The 16,399-nt window shown below is 49.4% G+C and overlaps 1 protein-coding gene across 1 annotated transcript in view; it reads right to left on the bottom strand.

Moving 5' to 3' along the window:
- Positions 1-10,460: 10,460 nt before the first annotated feature.
- Positions 10,461-16,399, bottom strand: part of DDX1 (DEAD-box helicase 1) — a 52,557-nt gene continuing 46,618 nt past the window's right edge. Inside the window, exons 25-26 of the mRNA XM_069728116.1 lie at positions 16,148-16,268; positions 10,461-10,837 (exon numbers count right to left, since the gene is read on the bottom strand). Of these exons, the coding sequence (XP_069584217.1) occupies positions 10,707-10,837; positions 16,148-16,268 (252 nt within the window). The 3' untranslated portion in view covers positions 10,461-10,706. The remainder of the gene's footprint in view (positions 10,838-16,147; positions 16,269-16,399) is intronic.

Raw genomic sequence — 16,399 nt, 5'->3', positions numbered from 1 at the left:
TCTGCCACCTTTCAGCCCAAGTTTCCAACTTATCCAGATCCATCTGTAGCAGAATACTATCTTCTCTTGTATTAACTGCTTTACATAGTTTTGTATCATCTGCAAATATCGAAAGAAGACGACCCCTTTAAGGACTGCTTCTTCCAAGTGTACTTCCAGCCTAATTTGCATGTAGATCCACAGCAGAATTTCTCATGAATGGCCCATCAGATCTTCTACAAAAAAAAGGTATGATCTTTATTGGGGGAAATGTGACAGACAAGGACACCACAGCAGTCGCATAGTCCAATTCGATATGTACGCCTCTGATTTACAGGGCTGTGTGTTAACACTGTATGGCCAACAGTTTAGCACAGCAGGCACTGCGCAGACACTGAACCAGCAGGGGGTTACACAGACGTGGGAAGTCCTGTAGACTAAAAGCCTGATGCCGAAAGTGGCATGCAACATCGGAAGCGACCGCAAACTCCTCTACAGGTCTACAGGTCATGGTAGTCGGGCAACATAGTCCCGATCACAGCAGCGGAGCGGACCGGCATTATTTATCAGTGTTACTATAGTATTTTTCTTAGTGCCTTTTACAGCCCTGCTTGTATATTCATCATGTCATGTAATGGAGTATTGCATGTATACACATAGATATATCCATGACTGGGATACGTCCCGCTCCCTCCCTGCCAATTTCAGCGACCGATTCATCATTGCATAACTTGGAAGACTTCCCAGCTATTATCCAATGATTATTTCATGGAAGGAATTCTGCATGGTACTTTTGCATTTTTTTCATGAAATGATATACAATACTCAATATTTTAATGTGCACCTAAAACTATTACAAGCAGATAAGATTTCCCGAAATACCTCTTGGTCCCAGGAAAAAAAAAAAAAAAAATCAGACGTATGAATGGCTCCATAGAATATCATAGGTACGAGTGTCATCAGTGAAAGCCAGGGGTCGCACTCGTAAGTGACAGGTGAGAGCCCAGGACGGGCGAGTATAATGTATTTTATTATTTTAACCCCTTCCCCCTGGCCCAAAAATCAAAAGCCATTTTGGTAAATTCGTGCAAATCAAATATCCAAAATTTCAAGTTTGAAACCCCAAATTTTGGGGCAAGTTCACTACAAAATAGACTCGTTACAGATCGATCTCTAATTAGAATTAATCTTGAGTAAGTGAAGCAAAAAAAAAAAAAAACGGCTGGAAAAAAAAAAAAATCGGACTGGACATCTCTGGCTAGCGCCGGCTGCATTTAAAAGGACAAGGCAGAATAAAAAAAAAATCTACTATGTAATTGTCTAAGGCTATGTGCACACGTTGCGGATTAGGCTTAGGAATTTCTGGTGCGGATTCTGCCTCTCCTGTCGATTTGTCGCCATTTTTGCTGCGGTTTTCTTGCGGATTTGATGCGTTTTTTTACCCCTGCGGTTTTCTATAATGGAATGGGTACAAAAACGCTGCAGAATCACAAAAAAGAAGTGACATGCTACTTCTTTTAAACCACAGCGTTTCCGCAAAGTGTGCACAGCATTTTTTTTCTCATTGATTTACATTGTACTGCAGAGAATCCGCAATGTGTGCACATACCCTAAGGGTCACTTCCATCTGTTTGTCATGGAAATCCTGTGTCGCTGATTGGTTGCGGCCCGAGGCCGCAACCAATCAGCTACGGGCACAGTCCGCACGTGAATTGGCCCCTCCCTACTCCCCCCCCAGTCAGCGCCCACATAGCCTTATCTGGACTGCCTTACACCGCGGCATAACGCGGTGTTAGGCAGTCCATTATCGCTGCCATTAACCCTCTGTTTGACCAACTTTTTACTATTGATGCTGCCTATAAAAAAAATTATATACTCACCCTCTGACGGCCCCCGGATCCAGCCCAGGCCTTTCCCGCTCCTCGCGCGCCGCTCCAGTCCCCAGAATGCATTGCGGCAATGACCGGAGATGACGTAACGGTCTCGTGAGACCGCTACATCATCACGTGTTATTGCCGCTTTGGACCGGACCGGTGTGCAAGTAGCGGGAAAGGCCTGGGCTGGATCCAGGGGCCGTCGGAGGGTGAGTATATAACTATTTTTTATTTTAATTTTTTTTTTTTTTAACTGGGATATGGGTCCCACATTGCTATATACTGCGTGGGCAATGTTATATACTGCGTGGGCTGTTATATACTACGTCAGCTGTGCAATATAATACGTGGCTGTGCTATATACTACTTGGGACTACGTGGGCTGTTATATACTGCATGGGCTGTGTTATATACGTTGCTGTGCTATATGCTACGTCGGCTGTGCAATATATTACGTGGCTGTAATATACTGCATGGGCTGCTATATACTGCGTGGGCTGTGTTATAGACTACGTCGGCTGTGCAATATAGGGATTTTTGTGTGTACTCACCGTAAAATCCTTTTCTCCGAGCCACTCATTGGGGGACACAGGACCATGGGTGTTATGCTGCTGTCACTAGGAGGCTGACACTAAGCTGAGACAAAAAAAGGTTAGCTCCTCCCGTGCAGTATGCACCCTCATGCTGGCTTCCAGAGACCCAGTTCAGTGCAAAAGCAGTAGGAGAATAACAACAAAATATCAAGTAACAGAGTATAACATGTCAAAAAACAGTCAAAAACTAAAAAAGCTAACGAGCCGTAAGGCTACCAGGGTGGGTGCTGTGTCCCCCAATGAGTGGCTCGGAGAAAAGGATTTTACGGTGAGTACACACAAAAATCCCTATTTCTCCTTCGCCACATTGGGGGACACAGGACCATGGGACATCCCAAAGCAGTCCCTGGGAGGGAAACAATACAACCAAATAACTCCGTGTACCATCTGACTACAAATGCGCAACGGCCGCTTGCAGATTACGCCTGCCAAGGGCCGCGTCCGCAGAGGAGTGAATGTGAACGTTGTAGTGCTTTGAGAAAGTATGCAGGCTGGACCACGTTGCGGCCTTGCAAACCTGCTCCGCTGTTGCCTAGTGCCGGATGGCCCAGGAAGCACCCATCGACCGAGTGGAGTGTGCTCTAATCCCTGCCGGGATAGGGCTGCCCCTGACCTGATAGGATTCCTGGATAGCAGATCGAATCCATCTGGCTATCGTGGCTTTAGACGCAGCCAAACCCTTTCTGTGACCCTCCGGGAGAACAAAAAGGGCGTCCAATTTTCTGAAATGAGCCGTTCTGGAAATGTACCTCCTAAGGGCCCGTACCACATCCAGGGTATGAAGGGCCTTCTCAACCCTGTGTTTGGGCTGCGGGCAAAAAGAGGGAAGAATGATGTCCTCGTTAAGATGAAAGGATGAGACCACCTTAGGAAGAAAGGCCGGAGAAGGACGTAGCACTACCTTGTCCTGATGAAAGGCAAGAAAAGGAGCCTGGCAGGATAAAGCGGCCAATTCTGAGACCCTTCTGATAGACGTCACGGCTACCAGGAAGGCAACCTTCCAGGAGAGTACAGAAAGCGGAACGTCCTGAAGGGGTTCAAACGGAGGTTCCTGAAGAACCCCCAGGACCAAGTTGAGATCCCAGGTCTCTAACGGCATTCTGTAGGGGGGTACCACATGGGAGACCCCCTGAATGAAAGTCTTGACTTGAAGGTTGGCAGCGATCCTGCGTTGGAACAGCACGGATAACGCTGAGATCTGACCTTTGAGGGAACTCAGTGCCAAGCCGGAGTCCAAACCGGACTGAAGAAAATCCAAGATGCAAGGGATAGAGAAAACGAGCGGAGGGTGACCTCGGAGCCTGCACCATGAGAAGAAGGTTTTCCAGGTGCGGTGGAAAATGGAAGCGGAAGACGCCTTGTGAGCGCTTATCATGGTGGGAATGACCTGCTGAGAGAAACCGGCTCGAGTTAGAATCCAGGTTTCAACAGACACGCCGTTAAACGTAGGGCCCCTGAGCTCTGGTGGCAGATCGGTCCTTGGCGAAGCAGGTCTGGGCGGTCTGGTAACCGCCAGGGAACGTCGGCTACGAGCTGAACGAGCTCCGCGTACCAAGCGCGATGTGGCCAATCTGGGGCGACCAGAATGACCGGAACCCCCTCCGTCTTGATCTTTCGGATCACCTTCGGCAGTAAGGGAAGGGGAGGAAACACGTATGGGAGTTGAAACTGATGCCACGGGGATATCAATGCATCCACTCCGATAGCCTGGGGATCCCGAGAGCGCGCAATGAAGTTGTGAACCTTGGCGTTCAATCTGGACGCCATCAGATCCACGTCCGGGGTCCCCCAGTGAAGGCAGATCTGTCGAAAAACCTCTGGATGGAGTTCCCACTCCCCCGAGGCAAGGCCCTGACGGCTCAGAAAGTCCGCCGCCCAGTTTTCGACTCCCGGAATGTGCACCGCGGAAATGGTGGAATGGTTGGTTTCGGCCCAATGAAGAATGTGGGAGACTTCCTGCATCGCCGCCCTGCTGCGGGTACCCCCCTGGTGGTTGATGTAAGCCACCGCCGTGACGTTGTCCGATTGGACTCGTATTGGGTGACCCGCGAGCAGGGCGTGAAAGCGACTCAGGGCAAGTCTGATCGCACGAATCTCCAGGATGTTGATAGGGAGCCTCGACTCCCGAACTGTCCAACGGCCCTGGGTAGAGTGGTGAAGAAACACCGCACCCCAGCCGAGGAGACTGGCGTCGGTGGTTACCACTAACCAGCGGATCGGGAGAAAGGACTTCCCCTGGAGAAGAGATGGACCCAGGGTCCACCATACAAGAGATTGTCTGATCCGCGGAGACAATGGGCAAGGACGGTCGAGAGATGAGAGACTCCTGTCCCAGTTGTCCAGCAGAGCCTGTTGCAAGGGGCGGAGATGGAGTTGAGCGAAAGGAACCGCTTCGATTGCTGCAACCATTTTTCCCAGGATCTTCATGGCGAACCGAATGGGTCGCGGGCGAGGATGGCAGAGCGTTCGGGCTCCTTGCTGAAGCTCTTGGGCCTTGGACCGAGGAAGCAAGACCAGACCCCTTGAAGTGTCCAGGATCATTCCCAGAAAGGAGATCCGTCGGGCAGGAACGGGAGAGGACTTGTCCAAGTTGATCAACCAGCCCAGGCGCGAAAGAGAATCCAAGGTAATGTGGACGCTTGCCTCGCAGGACTGATAAGACGGACCCTTTATGAGGAGGTCGTCTAAGGAGGGAGATAGGGAAGAACCTGAGGCTTCGTACACTGAGCGAGCTAGGGAATCTAGCTGGCGTTCTGTGGGATTCTTAATTGAAGCGCCATCCGGAACGGATAGGAGCGTTTTGGAAGCAAGGCGCGACACCGGAGGATCTACTAGAGGGGAATCGGTCCAGTCTTTCACGAGATCTGCTGAAAAAGGATACTTCGATTCCAGGGCCTTTTTCCCGTGAAACGCTTATCCGGACGCTCCCTGTGTCGCCTGACTATATCCAGAAAATCTGCGTGAGAGGCGAAAGTCTTATGAGAACGCTTGGTTCTAGTAAAGGAGACTGAGTGGTCCGGAGCAGAATTAGCGTCATCGTCCACTTTAAGTGCGTGATTGACTGCCTCAATGAGGGAGTCAACAGTAGATCTAAACTCCGGAGCATCCGGGTCTAAGGAAACATCGGACTCATTCAGAGTCGTGATCGCTACGAGCCCCCAAAGAGGGTGAGCGAGAGGTGGAGCTGCCAGAAGCTGAGTGGTGAGGTGAGCGCTCAGGAGAGGTAGTGCGGATCCGTTTTCTGGATGACCGTGCCTCTTTCCGGAGAGAGCGGCCCCTGCTGGCCGACGATTCCCCTGTTACGGAGGGATCTCTAAACACATGTAAAGGATTGCCCCGTTCCCCAGGAGGGTTCTGAATGGATTTGATGGCATTGGCTAAAAAATCCACGGACTGCGAAAGTGAAGCGACCCACGCGGGGGGACTAGATACGCCGGGGTCGGTGGCGGTGGAGGGCTCCTGGGCACATGGGGCATCGCAGGCAGAGCAGAGGGGGGAACTTTGAGGCCGAGGAAGTGGAGCCTGGCAGGTGGTACACGCAGAAAAAAAGGTCGTATGCACCTTAGAGGATTTTTTAGACCTTGACTGGGACATGGTGTACCTAATGTAAGATAGACCACAGGGTCTAAAAACTACGGAAGCGAGGGCGGCGCTGCAGAGGAGAGGCTGACGAGGCCTCCTTACCCGAGGTCCTGTGTCCCGCAGAGGAAGTGAGACGTAGGCGACGGCCGGCGATCACAGCGCTGCACGTGGGGGAAGCTGCTGCTGATAGAGCTGGAGCTGCGGCGTGCAGTGAAGGAATCCAAGATGGCCGCCGAGATCAGGGAGAGAGATCTCGCAGGCGGCGAGAAGCGCCAGGAACGGGGGGCGGCGCCGCAAGATGACGCGAAAAAGGGGGCGGAGCCTGTCGGGATGCGGCCTGCAGCTAGGCCGAAGCCGGGGACTAAATTTGCGGCTTCGGCCCGGCGCGCAGCCGCTGAGGACCGGAAGTTATGGGGCCCAGAGAAAAATGTGCCGCTGCTAAGAGGGAGCCCTCCGGACCACTGAAACGCCGACCCCTCTCTCCCCCCAGACACTTACCCCGAAGGGAGAAGCTGCTGCACACAAGGCCTAGGTGAGGTGTCCCTGGGGTGAAAAGGACGGTGCAGGGGTTGGGAAGCCTCCATCCACCATCCCCTGAAAGGGGAGGTGGAGAGGAACCATCCACCACCTGTCATCAGCCGCATAATCAGTGGTGATGCAGTGGGGGGCTGCACGGACGCCACAGTGAAAAAGTGCCTCTGTACAGCCGAGGGTGAAACCTGGTGGCAGGGCAGATGTCCGGCAATAAAGGCCTGGCTGCAGAAGAGGATACTGGAGGAATACACCAGTGCTCGTCTGTACGTAGGGGGGAGATCGGTGCCCGTGAAAGGGGCCCGTCGCCCAAAAGGGTCAGCACCGGCAGTAGCTTCCCACGTCGCAGGAGAGGATACGGAGAGGTGAAACTCCCGTGCTCGCCTGTTGTTGGTTCGGGGGAGATCGGAACATGAAAGAATCCGTCGCCCCCTTCGTCCGGAATAGAAAGGTTTAAAACCAGTGTGCCTCCTACGGACACTAAGCTTGAACTGGGTCTCTGGAAGCCAGCATGAGGGTGTATACTGCAGGGGAAGAGCTAACCTTTTTTTGTCTCAGCTTAGTGTCAGCCTCCTAGTGACAGCAGCATAACACCCATGGTCCTGTGTCCCCCAATGTGGCGAAGGAGAAATACTACGTGGCTGTGCTATATACTTCGTGGGCTGTGTAATATATTACGTGGCTGTAATATACAGCGTGGGCTGTGCAATATACTACGTGGGCTGTGTAATATATTACGTGGCTGTAATATACTGCGTGGGCTGTGCAATATACTACGTGGCTGTGCTATATACTACGTGGGCTGTGTAATATACTGCGTGGGCTGTGCTATATACTGCGTGGGCTGTGCTATATACTGCGTGGGCTGTGCTATATACTGCGTGGGCTGTGCTATATACTGCGTGGGCTGTGTAATATACTGCGCCGGCTGTGCAATATACTACGTGGCTGTGCAATATACTACTTGGGACTATGTGGGCTGTGTTATATACTGCATGGGCTGTGCTATATACGTCGGCTGTGCAATATACTACGTGGGCTGTGTAATATATTACGTGGGTGTAATATACTGCGTGGGCTGTGCTATATACTGCGTGGGCTGTGCTATATACTGCGTGGGCTGTGCTATATACGTCGGCTGTGCAATATACTACGTGGGCTGTGTAATATATTACGTGGGTGTAATATACTGCGTGGGCTGTGCTATATACTGCGTGGGCTGTGCTATATACTGCGTGGGCTGTGCTATATACTGCGTGGGCTGTTATATACTGCGCCGGCTGTGCAATATACTACGTGGCTGTGCAATATACTACTTGGGACTATGTGGGCTGTGTTATATACTGCATGGGCTGTGCTATATACGTCGGCTGTGCAATATACTACGTGGGCTGTGTAATATATTACGTGGGTGTAATATACTGCGTGGGCTGTGCTATATACTGCGTGGGCTGTGCAATATACTACGTGGCTGTGCTATATACTATGTGGGCTGTGCAATATACTACGTGGCTGTGCTATATACTACGTGGACTGTGCAATATACTGTGTGGGACTATGTGGCTGTTATATACTGCATGGGCTGTTATATGCTATGTGACTGTGTAATATACTGCGTGGGCTGTGCAATATACTACGTGGACTGTGGTATACACTACATGGGCTGTGTTATACACTACGTGGGCTGTGTTATACACTACGTGGGCTGTGTTATACACTACGTGGGCTGTTATATACTATGTGAGCTATATTATATACTACGTGGCGGTGTTATATGCTATATGGGCTGCAATATACTACGTGGCAGTGCTATATACTACGTGGCCGGCCGCGAACAATCAGCGACAGGTGCAGTCCGGCCGTGAACTGGCACGGGATTTGAACCACGCTTCACTAATTGGTCGTGCCCAGCCAGCCGAATCCTGTGTATTCATTGTATTATTCTAAAATCTTCATAAATAAACTACATACATATTCTAGAATACCCGATGCGTTAGAATCGGGCCACCATCTAGTAGTATATAAATATATATATATTTATATGAATCTCTATCGCCATCTTGTGGCCGCAATTGGAATTGCGAAGAAAAGCCATCTCTAAAAATAGCCTTCCATCAATTATACTGTATATATGAGGGGCTGGGTCACGAGGCTGTAATGGGATTGGCCCTTTATTGCTACTTGTTGACAATCCTCTAGGATAAACAAAGCCCTGTTGCCTTGGCGACATCAGCCGAGCTCCGAAAGTAGGCCAGATATTTCTTCTCATTTATTCAGACGGCACAGGCGACGCTCAGACGGCCCCTGCACTCAGCCAAATATTGCACGTAGGTTGCCTCAAAACGCCGAGCCTGCATTTTTTAATTTTTTTCAGAGGACTTTTTTTTTCCTGTTCTGTGCACATTTTGCAAAAAGACAATATTATTTAAAACATTTTTTCTTTTTAGATTTAGTTTAACCCCTGAATGATCACCTTTGTTCCGACCTGAGGCATAAGAGAAAAGCTATGAATAAAGGTTGCGAACCCGAAACGCGTCAGCTTATGGTTCTTTAATCTTTTTGGGGTTTTTTCTCAGTATTTAATTGTGCAGTAAAAGTTATATTTTAACATTTTTTTTCCATTGTTCCTGGAGCCCAAATCTTCCAGGATCTTCTCTTCCATAAGAGAATAGCGCCCCCCAATGGACAAAAATGCAGCAGATATCAGTGCAACTGACAACCTGGCTGCATCGGCCATGATCAGCGGCAATTTTACCCCTTGATGTATCACTTTTGGTGCTTTATCCAAAATAGAATTCCTTGAAATACACTTCAAAACTAAATAGATTAAAAAAAAGAAATTTTGGTAAAATTTTCAAAAAAAGAATAAAAAAATTGATGCTCAACTTTTACACCTTTTTTACCCCCTAAGAAAATAAAAGGACATTATTTTAATAACGATGCTGATGCACGAGTAGAGGTCTTATTTATTAAGTAGTTTGTGTAGAATGACTATCTGGTATAAGGCAAGTTTGAAAATTGAAAAATTTTCTACAATTTTCAGAAATAAAAAAAAAAGAACATAATGACGAATTTACTACTAACATAAAGGACAATGTGTCACAAAAAGCAACAGTTTCAGAATGACTGGGATTTCCAGGGACATTCCAGTGTGATCACCGACAAAAGTCAGATTTCTAAACTCGAATTTGCTTTCTTGATCTTTTCGTCCGATTCATCAATTTTGACTTTCTGAATAGTCGCAAAATTTGGCCTGAATGTACTCCAGTCCCCCCCAAACATCCCACCTGCACCCCTTGAGAGACTTTAGGTTTCGCCAGATATTTCTGTGCAGTATTTGGGGAAACGTGTGGTACTAAAAAGTCTTAATATGGGCTAAGAACAAAGGTAAAGAGCATTTTTAATTATCATCAATTTGGTTGAAAAAAAGTCAATGAATATTGCAAGATAAAGAAAAAAAAAAAAGACTTAAAAAAATGAATTAGACCCCATATTCTTGCCAAGAGAATCTCTGCCTCTTTATAGTCATCCCGTGATTTACTTTGCCTTGGCAGCAGCTGCCTGGCATTGGTCACTAGAGTTTGTCGTCCGCCTACACCCTCAAGTATTTTTCTGTGACAATTTTACCAAATGTTTTACTATTAAGCACATTATTGTACTTTTCTTGGCTAAAGCACATGATCTTATATTTATCTACATTAATAATATTCATTTATGACCAGAGGAGATGCCAACAAATCCGGCTGCTAGAACAGAGGAATGGCTCCCATCAAGTGGGCGAGTACAAGGTTTTATTTTGATTTTTTTAATTACTCCCGCCCAGACCCATGAGGCTTCATTGTTAATGTGGCGGACAGGAGAAAAAAGACACATTTCCAGATACCACACAAAAGCAACCAAGTTTTAACTTGCAGCATTTATTATTTCCACCGCATGCACTCTACGTTGTCACCATGAAAACTGAACTAAAGGACGTTTCATCTCCTAAATTAAATGTCTAGAATTTACAGATGAGGAAAATCCAATGAACCTAAAATGTTTAATGACTTATTTCTCCAAATTGGGTCAGGGAACTGAATATATGAGCCACCGGCTCCACGAGGGTGGTCAGGTCTCCGAAGATGCCCGACGTCCCCACAGCAGATGTTTAGAAGGTTCTGAAGAGCTGGTTCTGCAGATATCCCAGGTGCAAGAAAGACGTCTGCGCCTCTTTCTCCAGTGCTGCCAATTCCTGCACTGTCGGGGCCAAGATGTCTACGTGTCCTTTATAGAGGCCGCCTACAAAAATGGGGAAAAAAATTATATTAAAATATATAATAATATAAGATATGTTCTAGTTAAATGGAACCAGGTGGTGTGAACGGAAGGGTGAGGGTATGTGCACACGTTGCGGATTCTCTGCAGATCTGCAGCGTTTTTTGCGGTGCAGAAACGCTGCAGATCCGCAATTGATTTACAGTACAATGTAAATCAATGAGAAAAAAAAATGCTGTGCACACTTTGCGGAAAATCCGCTGTGGAAACGATGCGGTTTAAAAGAAGTAGCATGTCACTTCTTTTTTGTGAATCTGCAGCATTTTTGTACCCATTCCATTATAAAAAACCGCAGGGGCAAAAAAACGCAGCAAATCCGCAAGAAAACCGCAGCAAAAACGCACAAAAAACGCTGCGGAACCGCAAAACAAACGTGACAAATCCGCAGCTGCGTTTTCTGCCAGGAGAGGCAGAATCCGCACCAGAAATTCCTAAGCCTAATCCGCAACGTGTGCACATAGCCTAAGGGTATGTGCACATTACGGCTTTTACACATGCGTGAACTTTGTTTATTTAGTGCTTTTTCAGGTGAGGTATGGAGTGGACTCGCCTGAAAAAGAAGAAGTTGTGTGCACATACCCTTATAGAACTGGAGGAATTAAGAAGTTTTATATATAAGTTTGGGGGAAACCTTTCTGTATTACATGTATTTCATTCATTTTCATTCCCGCTCATTCTATCCAAGGAGTCCAGTAGGCGGATCTATCTGTGACTGACAGCCTTTGCTGTATAAATATACATGGCCAGTTGTCAATTACTGGATTAGAATGGCCAACTGGACTCATAAGACCAGAATGAGCAAGAATTACCACAAATCCATATATCTGCTGGGCTCGTCCTGTCTATAACACTGCCGCTCACAAATCTAACTGCATGTACTATGGGCCTAAAAACGAACAAGCAGGTAGTTACTAACAGAGGAAACTAACTGCCTATTCTACCCGCCACCAACCACTCCTGCCGGCGAGTCAGCTGCTCCTTGTCAACAGAGCAGCTCTATCGACAGCCGTGATTGCTGTTGTCATGCTGATTGACAGCCGGCTCCCTGCAGTTAGGACTCTGTTGATGGGGCGTCATGCTAATTGACAGCTTGCTTCCCGCAGTTTTGACTCTGTTGATGGGGCGTCATGCTGATTGACAGCCTGCTTCCCGCAGATTTCACTGTTGATAGGGCATCATCATGCTGATTGACAGCCGACTTCCTGCAGTTAGGACTGTTGATGGGGCATCATCATGCTGATTGACAGCCGACTTCCTGCAGTTAGGACTGTTGATGGGGCATCATCATGCTGATTGACAGCCGGCTTCCCACAGTTTTGACTCTGTTGATGGGGCATCGTCATGCTGATTGACAGCCGACTTCCTGCAGTTAGGACTGTTGATGGGGCATCATCATGCTGATTGACAGCCGACTTCCTGCAGTTAGGACTGTTGATGGGGCATCATCATGCTGATTGACAGCCGGCTTCCCACAGTTTTGACTCTGTTGATGGGGCATCGTCATGCTGATTGACAGCCGACTTCCCGCAGTTAGGACTATGTTGATGGGGCGTCATCATGCTGATTGACAGTCATATAAACCTACAAACGGCCCTAAGAGCTACCAGAGGGCAAGCCCCGTCAGTCAATACATATAAACCAAAAAAAGAAAGAACCGAACACCCACTAAGTGCTGAAATGGATACTAAATATGACTAAACAGATGACAAAGCATCAAATATAGTGATATACAAAAAATCCATACCAGACGGGGTATATATAAGTATAACTTTTATTGAAAAAGGTTTAAAACATTAAATTTCAATAGTCAAATCCACTATACAACAAAGACAAATGTGAATGAGCAGCAAACATACTCCATGGCGCGCAGCGGCCCGCCTCGCTGCTGACGCGCACACATCATGTTGGGCCAGCGCGCCGATTCGCTGGAGCCTCCCTCACCTCTCGATAAAATCCCCGGCCCTTCTTTTACTAGCCACGCCTCCTGACGAAGCCAAGGCGGTGAAACGCGCGTCGAGGCTCTCTGCCCCCTGCCTGCACCCTGCCGCTGAGATGTCTCAAGGTATCAGAATTTATTAGTCTACTTTATCTTGGGTTATCATGCTTGCCTTGTGTTATTTGTTGCAGTAGTGGTGTCCAGTACTCTGGGTCATCAGTACTTGCATCTGTAGTCTGCTTTACCATCCGTTACCCTCTATGAGGTTGTTTATTTATTGTGGGCGGATGTTCATTTTGGCATCTATGCTGCAGGTGTTGTGGGCTGTGCAGCAGGGATTTTTCTGTGCAGTCTTTCACTGCATCCTCTATTTTGCTACATCTGATGCGCTGTTCTTTTTAGCTGTTTGCTGCTCATTCACGTTTGTCCTTGTTGTATAGTGGATTTCACTATTGAAATTTAATGTTCTAAACCTTTTTCAATAAACGTTATACTTATACTAGCTATTGAACCCGTTCTACGCCCGGGTGGCTAGCATCTATATTGGTATATAGTCTCCATCCTGGTATGTGCTGCTCCATCCTGCGTCCCCATCCTGTCATGAGCTGCTCCATCCTGCGTCCCCATCCTGTCATGTGCTGCACCCATCCTGCACCCCCATTCTGACATGTGCTGCTCCCATCCTGCACCCTCATTCTGACATGTGCTGCTCCATCCTGCATCCCCATCCTGTCATGTGCTGCACCCATCCTGCGCCCCCATCCTGCCATGTGTTGCATCCCCCATCTTGCGCCCCCATTCTGTCATGTGTTGCACCCATCCTGCGCCCCCATTCTGTCATGTGCTGCTTCCATCCTGCGCCCCCATTGTGACATGTGCTGCTCCCATCCTGCGCCCCCATTCTGACATGTTCTGCACCCATCTTGCGCCCCCATTCTGTCATGTGTTGCACCCATCCTGCGCCCCCATTCTGTCATGTGCTGCTCCCATCCTGCGCCCCCATTGTGACATGTGCTGCACCCATCCTGCGCCTCCATTCTGACATGTTCTGCACCCATCCTGTGCCTCCATTCTGTCATTTGCTGCTCCCATTCTGTCATTTGCTGCTCCCATCCTGTCATGTGCTGCTCCCATCCTGCGCCCCCGTTCTGTCATGTTCTGCACCCATCCTGTGCCTCCATTCTGTCATTTGCTGCTCCCATCCTGTCATGTGCTGCTCCCATCCTATGCCCCCGTTCTATCATGTGCTGCTCCCATCCTGTGCCCCCGTTCTTTCATGTGCTGCTCCCATCCTGCGCCCGTTCTGTCGTATGTTGCTGCCATCCTGCGCCCCCATTCTGTCATGTGCTGCTCCCATCCTGCGCCCGTTTTGTCATGTGCTGCTGCCGCCATCGTGCGCCCGTTCTGTCGTGTGCTGCTGCCATCCTGCGCCCCCATTCTGTCATGTGCTGCTCCCATCCTGCGCCCGTTTTGTCATGTGCTGCTCCCATCCTGCGCCCCTGTTCTGTCATGTGCTGCTCCCATCCTGCGCCCGTTCTGTCATGCGCTGCTGCCATCCTGCGCCCCCGTTCTTTCATGTGCTGCTCCCATCCTGCGCCCCTGTTCTGTCATGTGCTGCTCCCATCCTGCGCCCCCGTTCTGTCATGTGCTGCTCCCATCCTGTGCCCCCGTTCTTTCATGTGCTGCTCTCATCCTGCGCCCGTTCTGTCATGTGCTGCTCCCATCCTGCACCCTTGTTCTGTCATGTGCTGCTGCCATCCTGCACCCGTTCTGTCATGTGCTGCTTCCATCCTGCGCCCCCGTTCTGTCATGTGCTGCTGCCATCCTGCGCCCGTTCTGTCATGTTCTGCTGCCATCCTGCGCCCGTTCTGTCATGTGCTGCTACAATCCTGCGCCCGTTCTGTCATGTGCTGCTCCCATCCTGCACCCTTGTTCTGTCATGTGCTGCTCCCATCCTGTGTCCCTGTTCTTTCATGTGCTGCTGCCATCCTGCGCCCCTGTTCTGTCATGTGCTGCTACCATCCTGCGCCCGTTCTGTCATGTGCTGCTGCCATCCTGCGCCCGTTCTGTCATGTGCTGCTGCCATCCTGCGCCCGTTCTGTCATGTGCTGCTGCCATCCTGCGCCCGTTCTGTCATGTGCTGCTGCCATCCTGCGCCCGTTCTGTCATGTGCTGCTGCCATCCTGCGCCCGTTCTGTCATGTGCTGCTGCCATCCTGCGCCCGTTCTGTCATGTGCTGCTGCCATCCTGCGCCCGTTCTGTCATGTGCTGCTCCCATCCTGCGCCACCATTGTATTATATGCCCCCCATAAGATGCTCCATTATATATGCCCCGTATGCTGCTGCCATATATATAAAAAAAAATAAAAATACCATACTCGCCTATCGTCGCTGGGCGCCGAGTGCTGGGGGGCCTGAGCAGGCGGGGACACGGGCGCGCTGTGGGGGTCAGGTGCCGGCGTCACCGCTAGCTCAGGCCCCCAGCACTTGCAATACTCACCTGTCTGTCCCGTTCCAGCGCTGCGCGCCGCCATCTTCCGGCTCCTCTAGCTGTGACTGTTCAGTCAGAGGGCGGCGCCGGCGCGCATTAAGCGCGTCATCGCGCCCTCTGAACTGGGAACGTCACAGCAGAGGACCCGGCAGACGGAGCCACACGCAGCGCTGGAACGGGGAACAGGTGAATATACTTACCCTCCTGGCGGTCCCTGACTCTCCGGTGGAGATCGCGGTGTGCGTTCAGTGTTTACACATACCGCGATCTCCTGGGAGCGTCACTCTGTGAGGCCCAGACTGCGCCGGCGCTTGCGCAGTCTATAAAGGCTTCGGACAGAGTGACGCTCCCAGCGTTATATTATAGATATACCCCGTCTGGTATGGATCTTTTGTATATCACTATATTTGATGCTTTGTCATCTGTTTAGTCATATTTAGTATCCATTTCCACACTTAGTGGGTGTTCGGTTCTTTCTTTTTTTGGTTTATATGCTGATTGACAGCCGGCTTCCCGCAGTTTTGACTCTGTTGATGGGGCATCATCATGCTGATTGACAGCAGAAGAGAAGCCTGTCGACATAACGTCAGCAGATGTGGCGGAATCACTTGCAGCAGCAGTCTGTGATCAATCTTTATCGGGGCCGGGCAGAACTCGCTGGTAGTTAATAATGACCTGTCTGTTGGTTCTTAAGCCCATAGGGTAAAAAAATAGTCCTGGATAACCTCTTCAAAGTTAGCGCCCACCTCACACCCACACTTTCAATTATTTCCGGCCTGGAAATGATGATCTGCACTTGGACGTGGGACTACACCCTCATTTAGAGCATTAGCTCCGCTGTACGTACCTCCAGCCGCTCTCCTTTGTCCATAGGTCACTTTCCCATCAAATTCATCCAGGGGCACCTTCATATCAGGCTCCACCTGGGATATAGTGCAGGTCAGGTGCTCCTCAATTTCTGACAGCAGCTGGGAAAAAGGTAATGGTGACATAAAACAGGTTAATGATCCCAGGATTACGAAGAAACATGTACAACCGCAGCCACATTAGTGCTGCTCAAGTTAATTAAATAAACATCACCCTGACAGTGATTGCTAGA

Source organism: Ranitomeya imitator, chromosome 5 (assembly GCF_032444005.1).
Source record: "Ranitomeya imitator isolate aRanImi1 chromosome 5, aRanImi1.pri, whole genome shotgun sequence".
In the NCBI taxonomy this organism is placed as follows: Eukaryota; Metazoa; Chordata; class Amphibia; order Anura; family Dendrobatidae; genus Ranitomeya; species Ranitomeya imitator.
The sequence above is the reverse complement of the archived record's forward strand: the minus strand, read 5'-3'. Positions and strand labels throughout refer to the sequence as shown.